This window comes from Crinia signifera, chromosome 1 (assembly GCF_055691185.1).
Source record: "Crinia signifera chromosome 1, ASM5569118v1, whole genome shotgun sequence".
Lineage (NCBI taxonomy): Eukaryota > Metazoa > Chordata > Amphibia > Anura > Myobatrachidae > Crinia > Crinia signifera.
In genome coordinates, this window is record NC_139217.1 from 45,917,153 (window position 1) to 45,943,805 (window position 26,653).

General features: G+C 47.8%; 1 protein-coding gene across 3 annotated transcripts in view; it reads left to right on the forward strand.

Moving 5' to 3' along the window:
* The window catches only part of ST3GAL5 (ST3 beta-galactoside alpha-2,3-sialyltransferase 5), a 68,728-nt gene that overhangs the window by 33,014 nt on the left and 9,061 nt on the right, over nt 1-26,653 (forward strand). For 2 of the 3 annotated variants that reach the window (XM_083146953.1, XM_083147032.1), the window contains exon 4: nt 19,166-19,271. In XM_083146953.1, the coding sequence (XP_083003079.1) occupies nt 19,166-19,271 (106 nt within the window). Of the gene's footprint in view, nt 1-4,008; nt 4,213-19,165; nt 19,272-26,653 lie in introns of those variants that run through there. The other variant, XM_083147117.1, reaches the window with a different exon arrangement.

Sequence of the window (26,653 nt, forward strand, 5' to 3'; positions counted from 1 at the left end):
AGCACATGACCCTCCAGTCCGTGCACAGCGTCACTTTACCATTCCCAAATAGAGTACACGTATATGGTCAATTATGAAAAAAGACGAAAAAAAAAAGGAAAACCTAAATCCCACGAAACACATGTCGAGCTTTTTTCATGTGTCCACCATAGCCCTGTTGACATCTGTCAACCTTTCGACCATGTCAGCCATATGTATGGTGTCGATCTATTTACTGTAGACTTAAGGTGCCCATACGCTAGGGCGGCTTCTCAGAGGGAAGAAGTTGAATGTGTTTTCCCTGGAACCACTGGCCGGCAGCTTCCCGGGTGACAGGACTGCTCCCTATACACTGTATACAGTCCTTTACCATACCATACCATATACTGTATACCGCATGCGATCCCAGCCAAGCCTGTCTGAGGCTGTCCGATCCGACCTATCTCTTGTGCAGCCCTTCCAATCTTCATGCTCCCATCCGGTGAGCGTGGGACCTAGACACATGCCGTTTTACCACTTGTCATTCGATTTCTCAGCCTGTCTGAACCGGGTGAAAAGGGCGCTAATCACACTAATGTATGGGCATCTTTAGACCGAGTCTGTCCCATTCACATCGAATCCTGGAGCTACCGCCAATCAGAGTCTATGGGCTACAGACCACACTTACGGCAGTCAGCGGGGTCAGCCAGGCAATAGCGCTAACCGCGCATGTGCAGACCCTCTGGGCACACTGCTGATCACATTGAAGGGACATACATGCCAGTGATGGGATGGCATATTACAATGCGATCCTTGGTGGTAGATCCCGCCCAGATCGCATTGCGAATGCGATCCAATAGTAAATGCCCCCTTAGTAGCTTTAGTAACTGTAATCGTCAGCATGTTACCATGGAGCAGAATTTGTTCCGTAGAATTTCGTTGATGGGTGTTACCTCTATGCTATATTTAACAACTTGATTGAGAACAGACATACATATAAATGGTAAGTGCATAAACTATAATTAATGCTGCTAACTGTAATAGAAGCCCTGGCAAAGCAGTTACACACGGGCGAAACGCGTGTGGGCTAACACCCACTGATGAATGGGAAATGCGATGATAAATATGTGGCTAGTTCAGCACAGCTAGAAAGCGGGTTTTCCTGCGAGGCATGACCTACAGATAGGGGTATCCAGTTATAATGATCATGGGGTAATTGTTACATCGGGGGCTATTTTATTAGTCCTGATAAGCCGCCAAGAGCCGCTGGCTTACCTGGGATATTGTCTGGCCTGCCTCAGACACGCACAGCTAAAATAATCGGACACTTTTTGGGGCTGCGAAGGCGAAAACAGCCATTTTCGATGAACCGGTTTGTTCGCACAGAAGATATTTACGGGAGTTCTAGTTGATTCCTCATTTAAAAAAATATATATTGATGAAAACGGCAAATAAACACATTTATCCCTACCGATGTTTCATTGCATCGAATTGAGAACGTTACATCGGCAATGAATGGAAAGCTGATTTGTTATTGTGTTTCAGTCCTGATCACTGGAGCTTTACGCTCCCTCGTGAGTGCTTCCGCCTCATAAGTGTACCGCGTCCCCTCGCATGACTCACACTATTATATTCTCCCTCTATGCCCACCGGTATGGTAACTTATGAATGAAGTCTGTTCAAAAAATAAAATAAAAAAATCATATCGTTTTTTTTTTTTAATCCTGAAAAACTCATGTGTACTTTTTTCATGCATGTCAACATTTTTTTAATGTTAAACTTGTCACGGTTGACCTAATGGCCTTATACCGCATTTCTGCTCCGTTTCTAGTTGATATATGGGGGCATGTGGAGCCAAGACATCTGCTTCGGAACCCACAGACCCTGCTCTCAGTATACCTAAAAAAACCAAGGGCATCACACCCCTGTTTTGTAGAGCGGTCGCTCCCCACATGGCCATGCTGCTGCTGCGGTGGCAGGGCACTGCCAGGGACACTGGCACATGCGCAGTACACCAATATAAATATAGGTTTTTATTTAAACCTGTAGGATAAGTGGACTTCTTTCTTTCTACACGATCAACAATTTAGGTAGAGCTCTGTGTTACACAGTCTCTTCATTAAAGGTAACACCTGTTTATATAAACCCATGAAATATGTGAGTGCTGCGGTCTATTGTACAGGGATGAATGAGGGCGTATAGATAACTCATGTACACAAGGAAGAAGCTTAAATAAACACCAGCGTCACACACACACACACACACACACTTGCTTATTTTGTTACAAGTTTTACCCAAGTCGGTCTTTATTTTACAATTATTTAGCTGGGTTTGTCCTAAATTTTATCACTAAAAATATATAATATATTAACATGTTACCTTGCAATCCCACTCTGACTCCATATTTATTCTTAAAGTGACGACCCATCTCATTAACTATATTTTCCTGCATATTGACTTTTTGTGCTCATTCAGTGTGTAGGCACTAGTTTGTTTGTCCTGAAGTACCAGGCACTCACTGAAATCTACTTCTCCTTTCCTAATCGCTCTCCCTCTATCCTCACTCATATCTCCAACTGTCTCTCTGCTGTCTACTCTTGGATGACCCAGCTCTTTTTTTAGACTTAAAATATTAAAGACTAAGCTGACCTCTTCCCACCCTCCAGCATAAAACCCGACCATCTCTCATCCTAACCTGTTTATGCTCACCTCTTTCCCTTCTGTGTCACCCCTGTCTGTCTAACCCTCCCTTTTTAGAATGTAAGCTCTCACAAGCAGGGCCCTCTCTCCTTATGTGCCTTTCTTAAAATATATAAACCTCTGCCACCCTGATAATTGCTTCAGTGTTCTGTCCCCTGGTGCAACTATCTGTATTAACCATGTACTTGTCCTAAACTGTCTTGTGCTGTAATTCGTTATGTGTTTTTGCTAATAACTATGCTCTGTAAAGCGCTGCGGAATATGTATGCGCTATATAAGAAACTGTTAATAAATAAATAAATAAATTAACAATATTTTCCTGCATATTGACTTGTTGTGCTCATTCAGTGTGTAGGCGCTAGTTCGTTTGTCCTGAAGTACCAGGCACTTCAAGGGAAAATCGTTAACGATATCGTCTAATGCAGACCTGGCCAATCTGTGGCTCTCCAGCGGTTGTGAAACCACAAGTCCCAGCATGCACTGCCACACCTTTTACCATTTATGGAATGCTAAAACGTAATCAGGGCATGCCGGTTTTCACAACAGCTGGAGAGCCAGAGGTTGGCCAGGCCTGGTCTAATGTTTTCCCCGCTTCCCACGACTGAATGTCTAGTTTAGAATTACATTGGCGAGCGTGTTACTACTGGGCTATACATAGACAGCTTGGTTTTAGTGCAGCCATTAACCCTTTGCGGTGCCAAGTGAATTTGTCAAAATTGGTGTGAAAATTGCCAAGCAAACCTTTTTATTCATCACAATGACCTACAATGTTACCTTTTTATATAGGAAATATAATAGTTTTTTTACACCAACATTTTTTTTAATTTGAATTTATATAACGAATGTGAGCGTTGCTTTCGTTTTTAGCCGATATTTTGCACATCTCAGAGATGTTGACACTCAAAGGATTAATGGCAAGTCCTTAAACAATAATTAACGAGACCATTGTTGAAGTAAGTAGGGAAAGCGAAGGACAGCTTAATATGCTTCTATACACAGTGACTTAATTTGTTCCCCATAGTAATGGAAGTGCAACCTATTAATTGAACCATAAAATGTGATGTGAGAAAGGAATAATGAGGCTGACTCAGGGCTCTTGTGGTTGTTCACACTGCGTGCGCGTCTGACACGAGCGGAACTATACGCGATTCCCAATGGTATGCATTTTCACTTCTCTGTATCACGTCTAAGTTACCCATAGCAACCAATCAGCTTCTAGATAGAATTTGATTGAATGTACATGATAAATTCTATCTAGAAGCTGATTGTTTAGCTACGAGGAAGTTCTCCACTTGGCCTCTTCTCCACCCCTTATGCTTTTATACGCCTGACCTCATTGGTAGAGGATTGCGTGATGCACAGGGGCGGGCTGCAGGTGCAGCTTGCATGGCATCCTTGGAAATGAATGCAGATCATTGCCTGTAGCCAGAGATGGGCAGTGAGACACAGCCACACATCCTCTGTGCAGCTGCTGGTGGGAGCAGCCGCCAGTCACTGTATACTGCTGGATACTAGCAGGGCAGGAATATAATCACTGGGAGCACCAGACAAAATGTGAGTCTCCGGCATGCAATCTTATAACCGTTTATATAGGGTCATCTTCATTTGCAGCATCTTCTCCGTCTGTGCTTGTTCCATCCATATCATTAGGCCACAGCTGCGGTGTTAGGGGTCGTCCTATTGTGTGCATGTGGCTACCAGGAGGAATATATCTTTAATATTAGGAACAACATTGAGATCCTTGATTTGCCAAGTTGGCAGATATCACCCACACAAAGCACACAGTGCAGGCTGACGTTCCTTCTCTCTCCTGCTCAGTCTCTCTCTCCTCTCGTTCATTTTGGTTAATCTAATCAGCAGCATTAGCTACTTCATAACTGCGAATAGGTAATTGGGCTGCTAATGGCGTGTGTTTATTACATCCTCTGCGTATTTGCTGCCCAGTAAACTCAAGGTGCCCATACACGCACCGATCCTGGCGTGCGTTCTGGGCTAAAATAGCATCGCATTGCATGCGTTGTGCATGCAATGCGATGCGATGAAAAGCAAGTACAAAATGTATGTGCAGCACATATGCCGCGGGAGCGCGCATCTCATAGCACACATTGCACTGCCGGGATTGGTGCGTCTATGGGCACCTTTAGTCATTCTCCGCTCACGGTGCTTGTGGTGAAGTAATAGACGTTCCGGAGTACTAGTGGGTTTTTTCTGTGAGTTTGGCCCCCCAACAAATCAGGACAAACCGCATTGTCACCCCCATATTTCTAATACCCATTTATCATCACTCACCATTTACGGTAGTCGTTCATTAGGTCAAAAGGTTTAACGGTTGACACATAAAAATGGTCAATGTGGTCAAAAGGTCAACATGATTTTTTTTCTCTCCTCCCTCTCTATCCCAGTGGGCATAGAGGAAGGATATAGTGTGTCGAGCGCAGTGAGATACCGGGCCGGAATCTTGGCGAGCGCAGCGAGGGGGACACGGTACTCTTAAACGGTGTCCATGTTGAACTAATGACCATGAAAACCTATTTCATGTGTGGAACTAGTGACTGTTGACCTACAGTGGTCAGCCCCCAAGTCCTGTACAGCCTATGACCCCTATACTCTACGTGGAATGTTTGAAGACCTGTTATTGGGTGTGATGGGGATTTCCCCGGGTGTGCAGCGCAGGACAGAGGCAGATCTAGGAGCGAGGGAGGACACTGATGTACTGATGGCACGGTCAGGGTGAGCAGTCAGAACTGGATTCTAGAGGACGTTGCCTTCAGGCATCAAACACCACACAAGGGCAACTGCCTAGATGGGGTAGAGGTCCACCACTGACTTCTGGATTTGGGTTTCTTGAAATATTTTTCATTATTCCGTTCCGCACCCTAGAATGCACACAAGCAGTTTGCCATGCCGCCTCACACCAAGCCGATGCACGTGCGCATAAATGCTTATGCGCAGTCGCTAAACATCGCTCCCCCGTGCGAACGCGTGGAGGAGTAAGGAAATCAGAATAACCTCCAGTATGTGAGAGGCGTTGCACGCTTTCTCGCATTAATCTGCATTATGGACAGATGTCCCTTCTCACATGACTCACATGACTCCGGTACTGTATATTAGTGCCCGCAGTCACCACTATGTCATACCTGGCAATGGCCGGTACTGTATATTAGTGCCCGCAGTCACCACTATGTCATACCTGGCAATGGCCGGTACTGTATATTAGTGCCCGCAGTCACCACTATGTCATACCTGGCAATGGCCGGTACTGTATATTAGTGCCCGCAGTCACCACTATGTCATACCTGGCAATGGCCGGTACTGTATATTAGTGCCCGCAGTCACCACTATGTCATACCTGGCAATGGCCGGTACTGTATATTATTGCCCGCAGTCACCACTATGTCATACCTGGCAATGGCCGGTACTGTATATTACTGCCCGCAGTCACCACTATGTCATACCTGGCAATGGCCGGTACTGTATATTAGTGCCCGCAGTCACCACTATGTCATACCTGGCAATGGCCGGTACTGTATATTAGTGCCCGCAGTCACCACTATGTCATACCTGGCAATGGCCGGTACTGTATATTATTGCCCGCAGTCACCACTATGTCATACCTGGCAATGGCCGGTACTGTATATTAGTGCCCGCAGTCACCACTATGTTATACCTGGCCATGGCCGCTACTGTATATATTACTGCCTGCAGTCACCACTATGTTATACCTGGCAATGACCAGTACTGTTTATTACTGCCCACAGTCACCACTATGTCATACCTGGCAATGGCCGGTACTGTATATTAGTGCCCGCAGTCACCACTATGTTATACCTGGCAATGGCCGGTACTGTATATTAGTGCCCGCAGTCACCACTATGTTGTACCTGATAATGGCCGGTACTGTGTATTACTGCCTGCAGTCACCACTATGTTATACCTGGCAATGGCCAGTACTGTATATTAGTGCCCGCAGTCACCACTATGTTATACCTGGCAATGGCCGGTACTGTATATTAGTGCCCGCAGTCACCACTATGTTATACCTGGCAATGGCCGGTACTGTATATTAGTGCCCGCAGTCACCACTATGTTATACCTGGCCATGGCCGCTACTGTATATATTACTGCCTACAGTCACCACTATGTTATACCTGGCAATGACCAGTACTGTTTATTACTGCCCACAGTCACCACTATGTCATACCTGGCAATGGCCGGTACTGTATATTACTGCCTGCAGTCACCACTATGTCATACCTGGCAATGGCCGGTACTGTATATTAGTGCCCGCAGTCACCACTATGTTATACCTGGCAATGGCCGGTACTGTATATTACTGCCTGCAGTCACCACTATGTCATACCTGGCAATGGCCGGTACTGTATATTAGTGCCCGCAGTCACCACTATGTTATACCTGGCCATGGCCGGTACTGTATATTACTGCCCGCAGTCACCACTATGTTATACCTGGCAATGACCGGTACTGTATATTACTGCCCACAGTCACCACTATGTCATACCTGGCAATGGCCGGTACTGTATATTACTGCCTGCAGTCACCACTATGTCATACCTGGCAATGGCCGGTACTGTATATTACTGCCTGCAGTCACCACTATGTTATACCCGGCACTGTATATTACTGCCTGCAGTCACCACTATGTTATACCTGGCAATGGCCGGTACTGTGTATTACTGCCTGCAGTCACCACTATGTCATACCTGGCAATGGCCGGTACTGTATATTACTGCCTGCCCACAGTCACCACTGTGTTATACCTGGCAATGGCCGGTACTGTATATTACTGCCCGCAGTCACCACTATGTTATACCTGACAATGGCCGGTACTGTATATTACTGCCTGCAGTCACCACTATGTTATACCTGGCAATGACCAGTACTGTTTATTACTGCCCACAGTCACCACTATGTCATACCTGGCAATGGCCGGTACTGTATATTAGTGCCCGCAGTCACCACTATGTTATACCTGGCAATGGCCGATACTGTATATTAGTGCCCGCAGTCACCACTATGTTGTACCTGATAATGGCCGGTACTGTGTATTACTGCCTGCAGTCACCACTATGTTATACCTGGCAATGGCCGGTACTGTATATTAGTGCCCGCAGTCACCACTATGTTATACCTGGCCATGGCCGGTACTGTATATTAGTGCCCGCAGTCACCACTATGTTATACCTGGCAATGGCCGGTACTGTATATTAGTGCCCGCAGTCACCACTATGTTATACCTGGCCATGGCCGCTACTGTATATATTACTGCCTGCAGTCACCACTATGTTATACCTGGCAATGACCAGTACTGTTTATTACTGCCCACAGTCACCACTATGTCATACCTGGCAATGGCCGGTACTGTATATTAGTGCCCGCAGTCACCACTATGTTATACCTGGCAATGACCGGTACTGTATATTACTGCCTGCAGTCACCACTATGTTATACCTGGCAATGGCCGGTACTGTATATTACTGCCTGCAGTCACCACTATGTCATACCTGGCAATGGCCGGTACTGTATATTAGTGCCCGCAGTCACCACTATGTTATACCTGGCCATGGCCGCTACCGTATATTACTGCCTGCAGTCACCACTATGTTATACCTGGCAATGACCGGTATTGTATATTACTGCCCATAGTCACCACTATGTCATACCTGGCAATGGCCGGTACTGTATATTACTGCCTGCAGTCACCACTATGTCATACCTGGCAATGGCCGGTACTGTATATTACTGCCTGCAGTCACCACTATGTTATACCCGGCACTGTATATTACTGCCTGCAGTCACCACTATGTTATACCTGGCAATGGCCGGTACTGTGTATTACTGCCTGCAGTCACCACTATGTCATACCTGGCAATGGCCGGTACTGTATATTACTGCCTGCCCACAGTCACCACTGTGTTATACCTGGCAATGGCCGGTACTGTATATTACTGCCCGCAGTCACCACTATGTTATACCTGGCAATGGCCGGTACTGTATATTACTGCCTGCAGTCAGCACTGTGTCATGCCTGGCAATGGCCGGTACTGTATATTACTGCCCGCAGTCACCACTATGTTATTTATACCTGGCAATGACTGGTACTGTATATTACTGCCTGCAGTCACCACTATGTCATACCTGGCAATGGCCGGTACTGTATATTAGTGCCCGCAGTCACCACTATGTTGTACCTGATAATGGCCGGTACTGTATATTACTGCCCGCAGTCACCACTATGTTGTACCTGGCCATGGCCGCTACCGTATATTACTGCCTGCAGTCACCACTATGTTGTACCTGGCCATGGCCGCTACCGTATATTACTGCCTGCAGTCACCACTATGTTATACCTGGCAATGACCGGTACTGTATATTACTGCCTGCAGTCACCACTATGTTATACCTGGCAATGGCTGGTACTGTAAATTAACGGCTGCATTAATCACAGTATTACCCCTAATAGAGATGATGATATCCTTGCCTTACCACCATTTTCGCATTTGGAAAACATTGCCCGTTTTGCTCCACTGCATAAAGATTATACCCTGCAGTACAGTACATACTGTATAAATGACACTCACTGCAGTGCTGCTCCCATTGGCGTGTCAGCGGATTCAGTGTTGCTTTGTAGTATGATCATTTGTTTTTTTTTTTAAATTGTGTAGTTTTTATTTAGCAGAATTGATTGATGCACATTTGTACAGTTAGTATGCATTACAATGAACAATAGTAAATGTCGAGAAAACAAGTGAGAGTTAATAAACAAAAGCCATTAAGCAATGTCCATGTTTGAGTCTCTTCTTCTTGTTGTTGGTGTTCGCTTGAATAGGCAGAATTCCTGCACAAGTTATGCAAATGATTTGTCAATTTATTCACTTTTTCCTTTTTTAAACTTTAAACTAGTCCCTATTCCCAAGTTAAAGTAATACCCACCCACCCCCCTAACTAAAGAAAAGAAACAAAAACAAAAAAGAATGTAAGGTACAATCAACTGTGGTAGGGGTACATGACTGCAACAGGATTGTTAGTTTTGAGATGTAGGCGGAGAGGAGACGCAACCTACTCAGACCAGGAGGAGGGAGGAATGGGTCAGAGGTGGATCCGCGTGCATTAGGAATTAGTGAGCGACTGGATCCTGTTGGGGGTCAGCGGACAGGGCAAATCTAGAGGAGGTCCATCTACTCCACTTAGCCACATAGGGGGCAAGTGAGCCCCTAGATCTATATGTGAATCGCTCATGTCCCGTAACCTTGTTGACCAGAGCCCTCCAGTTGTAGATATTCGGGTAGGAGACGTCGAACCATTTTCTGGCAATGAGGACCTTGGCCAAGGCGGTCAGGCACAGGACATATTTATAAATTGGTGGCGAGCGGGCCTCCTCAAGACCGAGAGCAAATATACAATATCTGGGGTCTATGGGGGGAAGAGATGGTTCGGTGACAGTTATGTCAGTCCAAACTGCTTCCCAGAAGGCCAGTACCGGCGGACAGGACCACAACATGTGCCAGAAGTCTGCGCCAGGCGAGGCGCATCTAGGACAAGCATCGTCAGTTCTAAGCTCGAAACATAGATACCGGAGAGCGATAGGCCCTATGCAGCACATAAAATGAAATTTGTTGGTATTTCGAACAGAGGTTTGCGTATCTGACCGAGTCAAGGATTTCGGCCCACTGCTCCCCGTCCAAAGTGCCAATGTTGAGCTCCCATTTGGATTTAAGGGGGTCAAGATTATTGACGTCCACCTGACTGACAATGCTTTTATATATAGTAGAGACCTTCTTTGTCGTGGCCAGATTTTGCAGAAGGGTCTTAATTGGGGAGTCGGAGGTAGAAGGGGGAGAGCCTGTGAACTGAGCTTGAGCAGCGTGTCTAAGTTGCAAGTAGTGATAAAAGGATCTATTCGACAGTTTAAATTCCCCAGAGAGTTGTTGGAATGATTTTAAAGATCCCTCTAGAAACAGCTGGGAGTAGTATGATCATTTGTGCCAAATTACTAGATCTGTCCAATGCAGTTTTGCCAAATGAGCCACAGGTGCTGTTTGGCAAATAGCAGCATTGTCACACCAGTATCATGTATTTGTGTTACACTGTGATCTTGTGCGCGTTAGGCTCTACTCCCGTAACAATGCCTTCGTTGTGGCTTCTTAAAGAAGACCTAATACACAAAGCCGCTTCTAAAATGTATGGATTCCTCCAGATCTAAAGGGTCCATCCACCCACTACATGGAGCACCGCAATAGGGCACGGAAAGTGTCTCCAGGTTGACATTGGTGCACATACAGACAAAGCCACAATCATTGCTGCCATGTGTGGCATACGTGGCAATTGGCGCAATCCTGTCAATGCACATGTGGGTCTAATCGGCTCCCACGGCTCATAAAAAGCTGTTTGAGCGGCGTTGTCGTGGCGTAGCTATTACTTGCAGCGGCATTGGTTAGCCGGGCGCAGCAGCGATGACCGTGGTATATCTGTAGGCGTTGTAAGGTCGCCATCCTTTCCTAATAGACTGTTCTGCATGTCCCTTTTTTGGTATAAGCACTGAATCTGATCAGTACACTGTGCCCATCGTTCCTCAAGCAATATTAAGTGTCCATTCTATAAAATGTTAAAGAAGGCAATGCGGTACTTGTGTACTTTCACGGTTCCCATCGCATGCCATATGTAGTGGCATGCGATGGGATGCGATTTTTGCAGTTTTTAAGCATTTTTTAAAAATCGCATGCGATCGCATGCGATTTTTAACAGAAATGCATCCAAATGCATTGAAATTAGTATCAAACATGTTTAATGGCCCCCAAATGTCATTTTCAGGCTGTACCACCCCCACTATCAACGTGAACCCGAAGCGTGGCGAGCGCAGCGAGCCCGAGAGGGTCGGCGGTACGCGTCCTACGACCTTTTCATACCCCCACTATCCACGTCGGTGTGGAGTTGAGAATAGAAAGTGTGGCGAGCCACCGAGCCCGAAGCGTGGCGAGCGGACACCTGTGAAGCCCGCGAGGGGACGCGTATACCTGTGAAGGTATCCGTGTCCCCTCGCGGGGCTCGCCACGCTTCGGGCTCGGTGGCTTGCTGCGCTCGCCACACTTTGTATTCTCAACTCCACGCCGACGTGGATAGTGGGGGTATGAAAAGGTCGTAGGACGCATACCGCCGCCCCTCGCGGGTTCGCTGCGCTCGCCACGCTTCGGGTTCGCGTTGATAGTGGGGGTGGTACAGCCACAAAAATTACATTTGGGGGCCATTGAACATGTTTGATACTAATTTCATGCATTCGAATTGCATGTGATTTTTTGCTATGCGATGGACATCGTGGGAGCAGTGATTGTACACAAGTACCGGCAATGCTATAATGCACAGTCTGCACACAGTATAGACAGCCAACATCACACCATAACCAGCTAATATTGTGGGCTGGCCAATGTCAGTGTATTCTGATACACTGACATGAACTTAGCCCGTTCCTGTCCTGTCATGTGACGTGGTGCAGTAACATGATGTAAGGAGGGTGAAGGTGGCAGGAAGCCACAGACTGGGAGTTATATATTGGAAGGAGCCAGGTCCCCAACAGCACAGTGTATACCGGGAGATGAGTGATGGTTCAGTGAGGGCAGGGCTGTATGTGACCAGGTTCGGTGACCTAATGTGAGACAAAGCAGGGTCCCCCAGGAGCACAGAGTATATCACGTGATTAGTGATTTTGAGCATATGCAGGGTTGAATATGAATGGGACATATGACGAGAGGAATGGAAGCAGCAGGAAGCCACAGACTGGGAGTTATATAGTTGAAGGAGCGGGGTCCCCAACAGCACAGAGTATATCGAGATCAGTAAGGAGAGGTCTGCATGCGACAGGGGAAGTGACATAATGTGAGGAGGGGAATGGAGCCAGCAGTAAGCCACATACTGGGAGTTATATAGTGGGAGGAGCAGGGACCCCCAGCAGCACAGAGTATATCAGGAGGTGGGTGATGTGCCAGTGAGGACAGTGCTGCATGTGACTTGATATTATTAGGGGAGTGGAGACATCCACAGGATGGGAGTTATATAGTGTGAGGAGCAGGTACCCCAGCAGCACAGAGTATATCAGGAGGTGAGTGATGTCCCAGTGAGGACAGTGCTGCATGTGACATGATATTAGGGGAGTGGAGACAGCCACAGGCTGGGAGTTATATAGTGTGAGGAGCAGGTACCCCAGCAGCACAGAGTATATCAGGAGGTGAGTGATGTCCCAGTGAGGACAGTGCTGCATGTGACATGATATTAGGGGAGTGGAGACAGCCACAGGCTGGGAGTTATATAGTGGGAGGAGCAGGCACCCCCAGCAGCACAGAGTGTATCAGGAGGTGGGTGATGTGCTAGTGAGGACAGTGCTTCAGGTGACGTGATATTATTAGGGGAGTGGAGACAGCCACAGGCTGGGAGTTATATAGTGGGAGGAGCAGGGACCCCCAGCAGCACAGAGTATATCAGGAGGTGGGTGATGTGCCAGTGAGGACAGTGCTGCATGTGACGTGACAATATTAGGGGAGTGGAGACAGCCACAGGCTGGGAGTTATATAGTGGGAGGAGCAGGGACCCCCAGCAGCACAGAGTATATCAGGAGGTGGGTAATGTGCCAGTGAGGACAGTGCTGCAGGTGACGTGATAATATTAGGGAAGTGGAGACAGCCACCGGCTGGGAGTTATATAGTGGGAGGAGCAGTGACCCCAGCAGCACAGAGTATATCAGGAGGTGGGTGATGTGCCAGTGAGGACAGTGCTGCCGGTGATGTGATAATATTAGGGGAGTGGAGACAGCCACAGGCTGGGAGTTATATAGTGGGAGGAGCAGGGACCCCCAGCAGCACAGAGTATATCAGGAGGTGGGTGATGTGCCAGTGAGGACAGTGCTGCAGGTGACGTGATAATATTAGGGGAGTGGAGACAGCCACCGGCTGGGAGTTATATAGTGGGAGGAGCAGTGACCCCAGCAGCACAGAGTATATCAGGAGGTGGGTGATGTGCCAGTGAGGACAGTGCTGCCGGTGATGTGATAATATTAGGGGAGTGGAGACAGCCACAGGCTGGGAGTTATATAGTGGGAGGAGCAGGGACCCCCAGCAGCACAGAGTATATCAGGAGGTGGGTGATGTGCCAGTGAGGACAGTGCTGCAGGTGACGTGATAATATTAGGGGAGTGGAGACAGCCACAGGCTGGGAGTTATATAGTGGGAGGAGCAGGGACCCCCAGCAGCACAGAGTATGTCAGGAGGTGGGTGATGTGCCAGTGAGGACAGTGCTGCAGGTGATGTGATAATAATAGGGGAGTGGAGACAGCCACGGGCTGGGAGTTATATAGTGGGAGGAGCAGGGACCCCCAGCAGCACAGAGTATATCAGGAGGTGGGTGATGTGCCAGTGAGGACAGTGCTGCAGGTGACATGATAATATTAGGGGAGTGGAAACAGCCACAGGCTGGGAGTTATATAGTGGGAGGAGCAGGGACCCCCAGCAGCACAGAGTTTATCAGGAGGTGGGTGATGTGCCAGTAAGGACAGTGCTGCAGGTGACGTGATAATATTAGGGGAGTGGAGACAGCCACAGGCTGGGAGTTATATAGTGGGAGGAGCAGGGACCCCCAGCAGCACAGAGTATATCAGGAGGTGGGTGATGTGCCAGTGAGGACAGTGCTGCAGGTGACGTGATAATATTAGGGGAGTGGAGACAGCCACAGGCTGGGAGTTATATAGTGGGAGGAGCAGTGACCCCAGCAGCACAGAGTATATCAGGAGGTGGGTGATGTGCCAATGCGGACAGTGCTGCATGTGACGTGATAATATTAGGGGAGTGGAGACAGCCACAGGCTGGGAGTTATATAGTGGGAGGAGCAGGTTTCTAAGCTGTACTGTACAGACTGAAACAGGTGAGAAGTGATGTATTAGCAGGGACAGGGCAGCATGTAACTGGAGAGTGACTCCATGTGAGGCAGAGAATGGCAGCAGCAGGATTCAGAGGGTTCTATGCTGAAAGGAGCAGGCTGACCAGCAGCAGAGAGTATATGGGCAGGTGAGTGATGTGCTAGTAGGGACCAGGCTATATGTGATCATTCCACACATAATAATGGTGCTGTGCTTCTGAAGCAGTGTGTGGTGTCATATATACAGTACAGTATCGGACACTATAACTTCTTACATACAGCCGGCTTCATCCTGGGCAGGTCTTGCACATATATTGCAGTTGCACAATGTAGACATTTATTTATTTAATTATTATTATTATGAACAGTGGACAAACAGTAGTATTATCAGAACTATGCAAACGAAGAGCTTACATTCTATTTGTGTAGAAGTGATTGGAGAGAAGAGACCAGGGTGCACTAGTAAGGGCAGTATGGGCGAGGGTTGGGATGGTGTGAGGGGGACATTAGTGTAAGTGTGGAGTGACACGGGCTATGGGTAGTGTAGGTATGAGGGTGCACAGGTGTGGGCAGGTGTGTGTGTGTGTGTGGGGGGGTTCTGGATAGTCTTGTTCGGTGTGATGGGGAATTTCCCAAGGTGTAGCAGTTGGAGCGGCAGTCACCAGGGACAGGGGAGAGGGCCGTCATGTGACACATGAGATGCTAGGAGCTGGTGCTGGACTGTAGAGGACATGGGGCGTTACCTTCAGACCTCAAAATAAACACATGGGTAAAATGCTAAGGGGGGGGGGGGGTGTATGGGTCAACCCTAATTAGGTCGATGTGCTTTCGGTCAACCACTGAAGGTCGATAGGGCTTAGGTCAACACCTCAAATAGGCTGACATTGGTAAGGTTGGAATGTCGACACAAGCATTAGGTTGACAATGGCAAGGTTGACAGTCAAATGGTCGACATAAGTTTTTAAAAAAATGTTGTCCCGAATGTTGACATGCCAGGGTGTACTGTATCCCCCTGCGTGGCTCGCTGCGCTGTTTTTGCTCTCCCACCATGCTGTAGTGGATGGTGGGGCATGGAGTACCTACCGCCTGTCCGCTCAAAATAATGCGAAACACTCATGTCGACCTAATGCTTGTCCTTCAGTGATGGACCAAACTGGACGGGATAGAGGTTCCCCCATGAATTCTACAGATCCCTTCTAGAATGAGAGCTCTCACGAGCAGGGCCCTCTCCCCTCATGTGTCACGTACTCTGCACTCCCTGCTGCAACTGACCCTCCGGTACTGGTCCCCTGATGCTTATGTCACTGTAGTGTCTATATGGTTATGGTATGCTAGGTCGACACCTATGAATGGTCGACAGAGTGGAAAGTTCGACACAAGCTTTAGGCTGACCATGGAAAGGTCGACAGTCAAAAGATCGACACCATAAGGTCATCATGGGTCTAGGTCGACATGGGAAAAGGTCGACATGGTTCTAGGTCAAAAGGTCATTAGTTCGACATGGATCTAGGTCGACAGTCAAAAGGTCGACATGGAGTATTTCACAGTTTTTGAGCCAACATGTGTCGACAGGCGGTATTTCATGCCCTACCATCCACTAGGGTGTGGTGGGAGAATAAAATAGTGTGCCAGATGCATTGCGAGCGCTGCCAGGGGATGCGGTGCACTTTAAACTGTGTCCATGTCGACTGTGTTGACATTCAGGTAAAAAAACAGTGAAAAACCCCCGTGTCGACCTTTTGACTGTCGACCTAGACAATGTCGAACTAATGACCTTTCGACCTAGAACCATGTCGACATTTTCCCATGTCGACCTAATGACCGTCGACCATAATGCTGTAGACCAAATGATCCCAACCCATCAACACAAGGGGTTCACCTTTTTTGTCTCCTGTTCAAACAGTCAACATGGACACAAAAAAATGACACTGCATCCGCCATTTGCCATGCATCGGGCACGGTACCACATTACGCTTGGCACACTATTCTATTTTCGAACCATGCCCCAGTGAATGGTAGGGCATGAAATGCAGCCTGTTGGCACGCGTCTGCTATAAAATAAATGTGAAACTCATGTTGACCTACCCATAGTTGACCTAAAACTTGTCGACCATGGGTATGTCAACCAGTCATAGGTGTCAACATATTCACTGCCGCCCATTGGCGTCCGGATACCGTCTATATAACCTGTGCTTGTCCTGGTACTAGTTACTTGGTAATGTACTTTGTTATAGTGTCTATGTCGACACAGACACAAAAAAAACAAAGAAACAAATGTCGACCTTTTTTATGTTGACCTAAGCCACGTCAACCTTTTTTTACGGTGTTCAACATGTGGACAGTCGACCAGTAGTGTTGACCTAATGACTGGAGATACTCTTATAGTGAACCGTACGGCTCATACCCCATTCAGATCATTGTCATTATTAATATTGCACGTCCATGAATGGTTTCGGAGATATCTATGTGAGAGCAGCACAACATCTGATTGGAGAAGAATCTCTGGTAGAACTGGAATAGTTTCTTATTGTTATATTATTACACATGTGCCTACTGTGAAATGCGATAAGTGATTACCACTCCTCTATATAGGTTAGGCGGGGTGGGTTCCAGGGAACAATGATTGATCTAAGAATGTATACCTGTGACAATATAAATGGTACACTGCTTAAGCTGGGTACACATCTATACAATCCCTATTTCTGGCAACCGTTCGGCCCACCGTACTCCCGTCGGACCGTCCACAAACAACAGCCGACACGCGCGTACACACCTGTCCAATTTTACTTGCGACGTCTGATGTACTCCCGTCCAAACAGTCGCAAGAAAAAGATTGTAACACCGTACACACTGTCTCGATTTGGGCTATTGACACGTCACATGTGACCAAAATTATCATAATGGGCTGGGTTAGGGCATAATTATAGCTGTCACCCTTTTACCTATTAAAAAAAAAATCGGCGTGGGGTCCCCCCCACAGCTGTAACCAGCACCAGGCTGAAAGAGCCGGGGCTGGTATTAAAAAATCAGGAAACCCGACAAATAGGGCTTCGCTGATTTTTTTAAACCAGGCTCCAGGTCCGGGTCTGGTTCCCAAAATACGGGGGACAAAATGACTAGGGGTCCCCCGTATTTTAAGAACTAGCCCCAGGCCAAACCAGCCAGCATGGTAATGCCACAGCCGGGGGGAGACTTTTTATACAAGTCCCCCCGGCCAAAGCATTCAGCCCTCTGACCGGTCAGCCTGGCCAGGGGTCCTGGGGGAGTGGGGACCCCCCATTTAAGGGGTCCCCCCCCCTACAGGACTTACCTGACCAGGCTGAAGCCTGGTGCTGTCCTCGATGCCCCTGGGCGGTGGGCATCGAGCTGATCTTTGTGTAAAAAATAGACGAAAAAAACTATTGTTTTTTTCTGTGGAACTATGAGTCCCAGCAAGCCTTCCCCGCAAGCTGGGACTTGGAGAACCACAAGTCCCAGCCTGCGGGGCATTAAAGGGCCCGCTGGGTCTTGTAGTTCCACAGTAAAAAAATAGTTAAATACACACTGACACTTTAGAAAAATAAAAGTTTAATACATACATACATTACACAAACACACTGATACTTACCTATCTTGATCCCGTAGGTAGGTCCCAGGTTCCGGTCCGGTGGCTTGGATCCGGGGCTGGTCTGGGGCTCTAGGGCTGAAGAGTCCGGGGTCCTGGATCCGTAGTAATCCAAAGGGGTACCTGGGGAAGGAAATCCTACTCACCTGTCCTCTGGCGTCCACCCTGGCATCTTCACTTCAAGACGCACTGCTCCCGGCTGCTGGTACCCACTGTACACTAGAGACGCAGAGATCCTTCTTCCTCTGCGTCTCTGCTCAAAATGATTTCTGGCCAATCAAGAGCCGAGCACATGTCGACTCATAAAACAGTCAATGACCCCATGTCGACCTTTTGCCTGTCGACCTTTCCAGCGTCGACCTTATAAAAGTCGACCTAATGACCCAGTCGACCTTCAGTCATGTCGTCCTAAATGCAAGTCAACCTAGGGGTGTAGACCTAAATGCTGTAGACCATATGACCGTATCCCCATTTTTCAATGCTAACTTGTCATGTCTTTTAATTTTTATTGAAATCATCGAGGGAAGGTTGGATGGCAGTTTATCAGTCCTCCATAGTCATTCATAGGGAAAAGCAGGGCTGACCCAGGTTCAGTGTAAACGGCGCAGACCTGGGTCACAGTGCTGTGTAAATGGGGTATGAAGCTGGGTTTTGGTGTATTATTAAGGGGTATTATTGTCTCTCCATCCTTGCTGCTACATCACCTGTGGGGACTAGTTATGTGTAAAGTTGTGTCCCATCTTGTAGTTTCCCGATAGCAGCACGTGATCACTACTGAGCGAGGGCCCCTGCCTGCACAGCCTTGTGCCTTGGAATGTTGCTGTGTTTCTTCACTGCAAATCCCTTGTATCCTCTTTATAAATAATGGCTAATACCCTGGTTATGGAGAAGGAGCACACTGCGCACTGCATGAGCTTCCTGTGTGCCAGGGTCACCGGGTATTACATTCAGCTGGCACTAAACATAAACCTCTGTTTATCCCTCTAGGTGTGTGTTATTCCTGGGCTTCATAATAATCATCCTTTACATCTGCAAAGTGGGACTGGACGCCGAGACCTGCGACCTCCGAGCTGTGGCCCCCAGCCACATAAAGGTTGGATACTATTCCTGTTGTATTGCCACAAAATATTTGTCACCGTTCAATGTGCTCCCCTTTTTTGTTGATTCTGTGTTGTTGGTTTTTTTTAGTTTTATGTATTTTCATAATATATCTCTAGTGTCTGTTTGTGTGTCTCCGAAACACTGCCATCTGTTGGTAGAGAGTGAAACTACATCTTTCTCTCTCACACATGCATAAACACAGGCAATCACAAGGTAGCAGACTGGCTTTAACCCCTCCCCCTTAAAAAAAAAACACCACTGCCTCCCTGGGTCCGGGCAACGCCGCTGCACTGTCAATCAGCGGCTGCCCGGACCAGCGCCGCGTCGCTGTCCCTGGCAGCCGGCTTGTCATAAGCTGGCGCCGGGGACTTCAATAAGAAACCCAGAAGGGAGGAGGCGGCAGAGGGGAGGGAGCCGGGCAGCGTAAAGCTGCCTGAGATCAGTGAGTGAACTCAGCAGCGCTGCCCGGCTCCAAACAGTTGCAATCCCGAGAATTTTCTGGGCTTGCCAGACTGGGCACTGAGGCACAGCCCGGAAAATTCTCGGGATTGCCACTGAAGGGGTTAAAAGCATTCTATATTCTCTATCTATCCTTGAAGAATGTGGATGGGGCCACTGAAACAGCTGCCAGGCTTATCCTAACATGTCAGTGCTGCTCAGTGATAGTATCCCAGTGCTTTATGTACTGGGCTGCTGACTTTGAATACACATTTAGCTGTTTTTACATGGTGGTGTGTAGAGGGTCCTCTGTCAGGTAGCTTGTCGTGTTGTGTTATGAGGGGGTGGGGGTGGGGGGACTGTTAGGGGAGTGGAGTAAGAAGAGATTACAGAAGCCCTAACACGCAGGCATAGAGTTCTTGAGCTGCAGATCGGCATAAATAAATGGAGGGAGCACAATCCTTTGTTTTAACATTTACTTGAATATCAGAGCTATTTAATTCCATAAATCATTCCAGTACACACTACCATATTTCTGTGACTGCACATTTCACTGAATTGAAGTGATAAGCTTCCTTGGGATGCGGTCATCTATTAGAATGAACTTAGGTCTACAGTCATTAGGTCGTCCCCACTAGGTCGACTGGCAGGAAGGTCGACCTGACTTAAGGTCGACATGGGCCAAGGTCGACATGACTTAAGGTCGAATTTGCATAAAGGTCGACATGAGGAAGGTCGACTGGTCATAAGGTCGACATGGGTTTTTCACTGTTTTTTTGAGCCGACGTGCCGACAGGCGGTATTTCATGCCCTACCATCCACTAGGGCGTGGTGGGAGAATAAAATAGTGTGCCGAGCGCAGCGAGGCACCGTGCCCGAAGCATAGCGAGCGTCCGATTCTCATTGCCAACTGTGTCCATGTCGACTGTGTCGACATTCGGATAAAAAAACCGTGAAAACCCCATGTCGACCTTATGACCAGTCGACCTTCCTCATGTCGACCTTTATGCAAATTCGACCTTAAGTCATGTCGACCTTGGCCCATGTCGACCTTAAGTCAGGTCGACCTTCCTGCCAGTCGACCTAGTGGGGTCGACCTAATGACTGTAGACCTAAGTTCATTCTGACAGATGTACCGCTTCCGCTTCCTTGTATACGTGTACTTGGCTGTTGAACAGTACTCCTGGTAACCCCAACCAGTAAGATGAGATTTATAGGAGTGGTATTTATCTGTAGAGAGGTAGATTGGCGTGTGGAATGTGTGCAAACTGAAGTGTAAAAATAGAGCCATCTAACATTTGTGGGCTACATGCAAAAGCAGCCAGTATTTACCCTGCACGGAAACAATATCATTTTATATCTCTCCCCCCCCCCCCCTTAGATTTGTCTGTCCAAGATACAAAGTTGCTTGGTTTATTTGCACACCTGAATATGGTCTTTTGTACACATAGAATAGAATAGAATAGAATCAACTTTATTGGCCATGTGTGCTTGCGCACACTAGGAATTTTTTGTGGATTACAGTGCAGCATCAAGCAGGGATGAAATGAGGGGGGGGGGGGGGGGGACGACACATTACATGCATACCATTGAGACATTTTACACATTCCATTGAGACATTAAACGCATTACATTGAGAGCATTAAGACATCACTTGCGGGGATCACATGCCTGCCAAGCTGTACAGCGCCTAGGCAGCCATCAGCGGCGCCACTGGTCGTTGCAGCAGCCAGGTAAGTAGCAATATAAGCAGGACAGTACATTTATCACATAAGGGTCATGCACCCGCCGAGCTGTACAGCGCCTAGGCAGCCATCGGCGGCGCCACTGGTCGTTGCAGCAGCCAGGTAGGTAGCAATATAAGCAGGGACAGTACAGTTATCACACAGGGAACACATACCTGCCGAGCTGCACAGCGCCTAGGCAGCCATCAGCGGCGCCATTGGTCGTTGCAGCAGCCAGGTGGGTAATAATATAAGCAGACAGTACAGTTATCACACAGGGAACACATAAATACCAAGCTGCACAGCGCCTAGGCAGCCATCAGCGGCGCCACTGGTCGTTGCAGCAGCCAGGTAGGTAGCAATATAAGCAGGGACAGTACAGTTAACACATGGGAACACATACCCGCCGAGCTGCACAGCGCCTAGGCAGCCATCAGCGGCGCCACTGGTCGTTGCAGCAGCCAGGTGGGTAACTGTATGAGGTAACAGTATGAGCAAAGACAGCACAGTTGTAACAGAGACAGTACAGTTATCACACAGGAGACACGGGATACATATTGCTGACTGCACAGTTCCTAGGCAGCCATTGCGGCGCCATCTTGGATCTTCCTGTAGGGAGAGCCGTGGGCGGCATGGATGGTGGTGGCGGCGATGGGGGGTTGGGGGAAGAGAGAGAGAGTGTCACCGAAGCCTGGGCAGAGTCAGTCAGGACTGGGGCTGGAGTTGGAGGGGGGGAGAGAGTCAGTGGGGCCTGGGCAGGGTCAGTGAGGCCTGGGAGATGGAGTTGGGCCCTGGGCCGAGACTGGAGTCTCTCTCCTGGGGATGAGAGCTGGAGCACATGATCCTGCCAGCACTGAGCAGTGGGGGCTACCACTGGGGCCCTCATGCAGCTTCCCCTCACCTCTCGCTCCGCTGGTCGCCGGGAGCCTGGATGCCGCAATTTCCGGTGTATACAAGACCTCTATTGTCTTTTTTTTTTTTTTATCTGTTACTCTTACGTTTAAACCAGCAGACCCCATTCCTGCACAACACAGAACGTTAATCTCTTACTAGCCTACTTAGTGTTATAATCGTAAATACAGAGATCTCCATTAAATACATTGGTGAACATACGTTTGAGCCACCCGCCAGGCCAAGCCTCCCATCCCTTTCCTGTATAATTACAGCACACGCGGTCACGTGGCTGGTGACTGAACCATATGGCTGCAAATGCCCAGAACTGTGATTTCTGCATTCACTATATTATTGGATTGTGTCTGTGTCCATTTGTATTGGCAAACATGGCACAACGCTGGTGCAAAACGATTGCTACATTGAGGCCAAAGCCAAGCAAGTTGGGTTGGGATCATTTGGTCTACAGCATGATGGTGGACAGTCATTAGGTCGACACTGTTAGGTCGACATGGATCTAGGGTGACATGGGAAAAGGTCGACATGGTTATAGCTCGAATGGTCATTAGTTCGACAATGTCTAGGTCGACAGTCAAAAGGTCGACGTGGGGTTTTTCACTGGTTTTTGACCTGCATGTCAACACAGTCGACATGGACACCATTTAAAGTGCACCGCATCGCTCGCGATGTGTCGGCACACTATTTTATTCTCCCACCACGCCGTAGTAGATGGTAGGGCATGAAATACCGCCTGTCGGCACGTCGGCTCAAAAAAAAAGTGAAAAACCCCATGTCGACCTTTTGACTGTCGAACTAATGACCTGGCGACCTTTCCCCATGTTGACCTAATGGTGTCGACCTAATGACTGTCGACCATTATGCTGTAGACCAAATGACCGCATCCCAAGCAAGTTACCTGTAGCTGCAGTGAGCAATTTATGAACGGATTATCTGTTCATTAACCCCCAGACTCCTCCCTGAGCTCAGCATGATGCAGTGAGGGGGAACCCTGGGAGACTGCGTAATGTGTAACAATAACGGCTTTGTTGTCATGCCATCTATAATTAAGACCCTAGCGATCACAGTCTCCCGGGACCTGCAGACTAGGCACAATAGAGGCCCTGCGGTTGGGGAAGAAAGAGCCAAACATATCGGCATCCGCTGCCGGCTAAATTCAGCACTGGTAGTGCGTTTCCTAAGTGACGCAACCTCTACACAACAGCTGAAAGCAGTTCTGTGTTCTTCAGTAATAAGTACAGCTCTCCCTTAACAAAAGGACTTTATATCCATTTACCAGATGGAAAATAGCTGTTTTCCGGAACAGGGTGCAATATACACGGCAAGAGGAAGTAAAGCTGCTATGTGATAGCAATGTGAAGGAAAGTCTGTGGGATTGTGGGCAGGAGAATGGCCGGGTTTTTCACCCCCCCCCCCCCCCCCCCCCCCCGCCCGCAGCAGGTATCCATGTCAGGCAAGAGGTCATTCTTTATCTGCACAAGCACGCAATGAATGAAAGGCTGCAGTGTTTGGATTGGTAGATTTTTTTTTCCTAGGGGCGGGGCCCAGAGATGTCACAGCGGTTCAACTCGCCCTTACCTTTTCAGTCTTTATCAGACGCCGGGTGTAATTAAGTCGTACCTTTCTGTACACTTGCAACCTAGAGTCGGGTTACGCAAAATATCGAATTGGTGCATTAGTAACACTTAGGGCCAGATGTACTAAGCTTGAAAAGTGATAAAATAGAGAGCGATAAACCACAAACGAATCAGCTGCTACCTGTCATTTTTATCACTTTTCAAGGCTTATTACATCCCGACCTGTATACCATGGTGCGGACCTCAAGTACCCCCTGCAGTTCATGTCTTCAGGATTTATTTAATTATGAACAGCTAAGTTAAGGTATTTATTATGGTTGGTAATTATTCCACCTGCTCCACAGAGGGACAACCTGAAAACATGTCCTGTTTGGTGGAGGGGGATTACTGTGGGATCGGAGGTGAAAACATTCCTAAAACACCTAATTCTGATGCGTTGCAGCACAGATGACCGTGGGAGATAAAGGTTTTTTTTAAAAGCCGAATTTTGTTATTCCCAAAACGAATCTCGTAATCCCAAAACTCCTTTTGGATCACAAAATGATCTAGGTTGTCAAGCCATCGTGTACAACTTTAATTCAGGTCATGGAAATATGTGACACATTGTATTATTAATGTGCCATTAATAATACAATGCACTGTCCCCTGGGCTTGTTGACGGTGTTGTTGCTGGCGTTAGACAGACACACCTCCAGAGAAGAAAGCAACACAGCACTATTATATAAATACAGCTAGACGACATTATGGATTCATTGACTACACACAAAATAGATGCTTGGCTGGTAATCCTTCATCGCCATGACACAAATGACCTGGAGTACTGCGTCCAGGCCTCTGCTGCATCTGATCCTGGTACCACAGAGCCTCTTCTGAAGCTGGACATGTGGGGACACAAGGGACAGAGCACTAAGGCTATAGATAATGTACAGCCGCTGCTTGTATGTGAGAGATGTTAGTCGGCTGTGCGGATACGTTCGGGGGATGATGAAATGAGCTGTCAGGTGACAATGTAGCGCATCTCTGCAGGCTGCTATATACAGAAGCGTCTGGTTCAGTGAAACTCGCTCTCCCTGGAAAATGACACTTTTAGTTACGGAAGGTGTCGCATGTGTCACAGGAAAGGAATTTGGGTGCGAGGTTGTGAATTCAGAGGTGGACTCATTTTATGAAAACAAATAAAGTTCATCTTTGGGAGCACAGGTGTCGGTAGTAGGGGAAAGTCTTCTCTTCTCCTGACATAGACTATATACTATACTATAGTGCACCTGAGGATAAACAATATGGTGTACTGCATGGAAGGAAGGAAGGGAGATGCAGGAGCAGTGGGTACCTGCAAGCGTGAGGCAGTGCGAGATTGCAGAGTGACTGGGGTCAGAGAAGGAGAGAGAGACAGGGTGATTGCTGAGTGACTGGCTGGGAGTCGCAGATGGAGAGACCATGCAAGATGGCTGAGTGACTGGGGTCACAGACAGAGAGAAAGAGATGGCTGAGTGAATGGGGGTCATAGACAGAGAGAGTGCTAAATGACTGGGAGTCCCAGAGAGAGAGAGCGAGTGTGACTGGGAGTCCCAGAGCGAGAGAGAGAGCGAGTGTGACTGGGAGTCCCAGAGAGAGAGAGAGCAGAGTGACTGGGAGTCCGAGAGAGAGAGATCAAACAATATCTGAGTCACTGGGTACTGTGCAGGGCCTTCTCTACACACATTATTTGCCTGACCACGCTGCTTGTGCAGCAGAGCTGCGTGTGTGTAAAGAGATCTGTCTTGATCAAGCTCGCGTAACGCGGCGGTGTATAGTTACAGCCGGTCTGGCTCTGCCACAAGGTGGACTCTGACATTTCTAGGGTGACTGTTCTCAGCAATAAATATTGGTTCAAGGGTACAAGGACTTTAATCCCAAACTCGTACTCCAGTATATAACCCAGTGTCTGTCTGTAACATTACAGCTAGGTGTAATACAATCCAATATACAGATGTGTCCTCGTACTCTATCGCTGCAGCCACACCAACCGTCCATTGTCAGCGACTCATTTCATGTGGGACACCAGTGATTCTCAAACTCGGTCCTCAGGACCCCACACAGTTCACGTTTTCCGGGTCACCCGACAGGTGCACTCATTACTGACTGACACATTTTAAAAGCTCCACAGAAGGAGTTAATTATTTCACTTGTGATTCTGTGAGTAGATCTGCAAAAACATGCATGGGGTGGGGTCCTGAGGACCGACTTTGAGAACCTGTGTGATAGACTAGCTAAACAATAGTGAGGGGAAGGGTTTGCCCTGGTCACGTATGCCTCTGCCCTACATACATTACTTATTCAGTGCAGATAGAATGCCCGGATTGTTCCCCTGCTCGTTCGCAAATGCTTTGAAAGCTAGGCTACCTTGTGACTGCCTCTGTGTTTGTGCATGTGTGAAAGATTTAATTTCACTTGCTGCCAACAGATGGCAGTGTTTCGGTGACACACAAATGGACACTAGATATATATATATATATATATATATATATATATATATATATATGTAGGAGAGTCCGCACTCGAGATTGATTGTTATCATAGGGGGTGCTCCAACAGATGAATGAACATCATAGGGATATAGAGATATGGAAAAATGGGCACTCACCAAGGTCTTAAATCAGCAGAGATAATTTATTCATGTCAAGCAAGTACATCCGACGTGACGTGACGTTTCGATCAAAGGATCGTCATCAGGAAAATAACAGCAT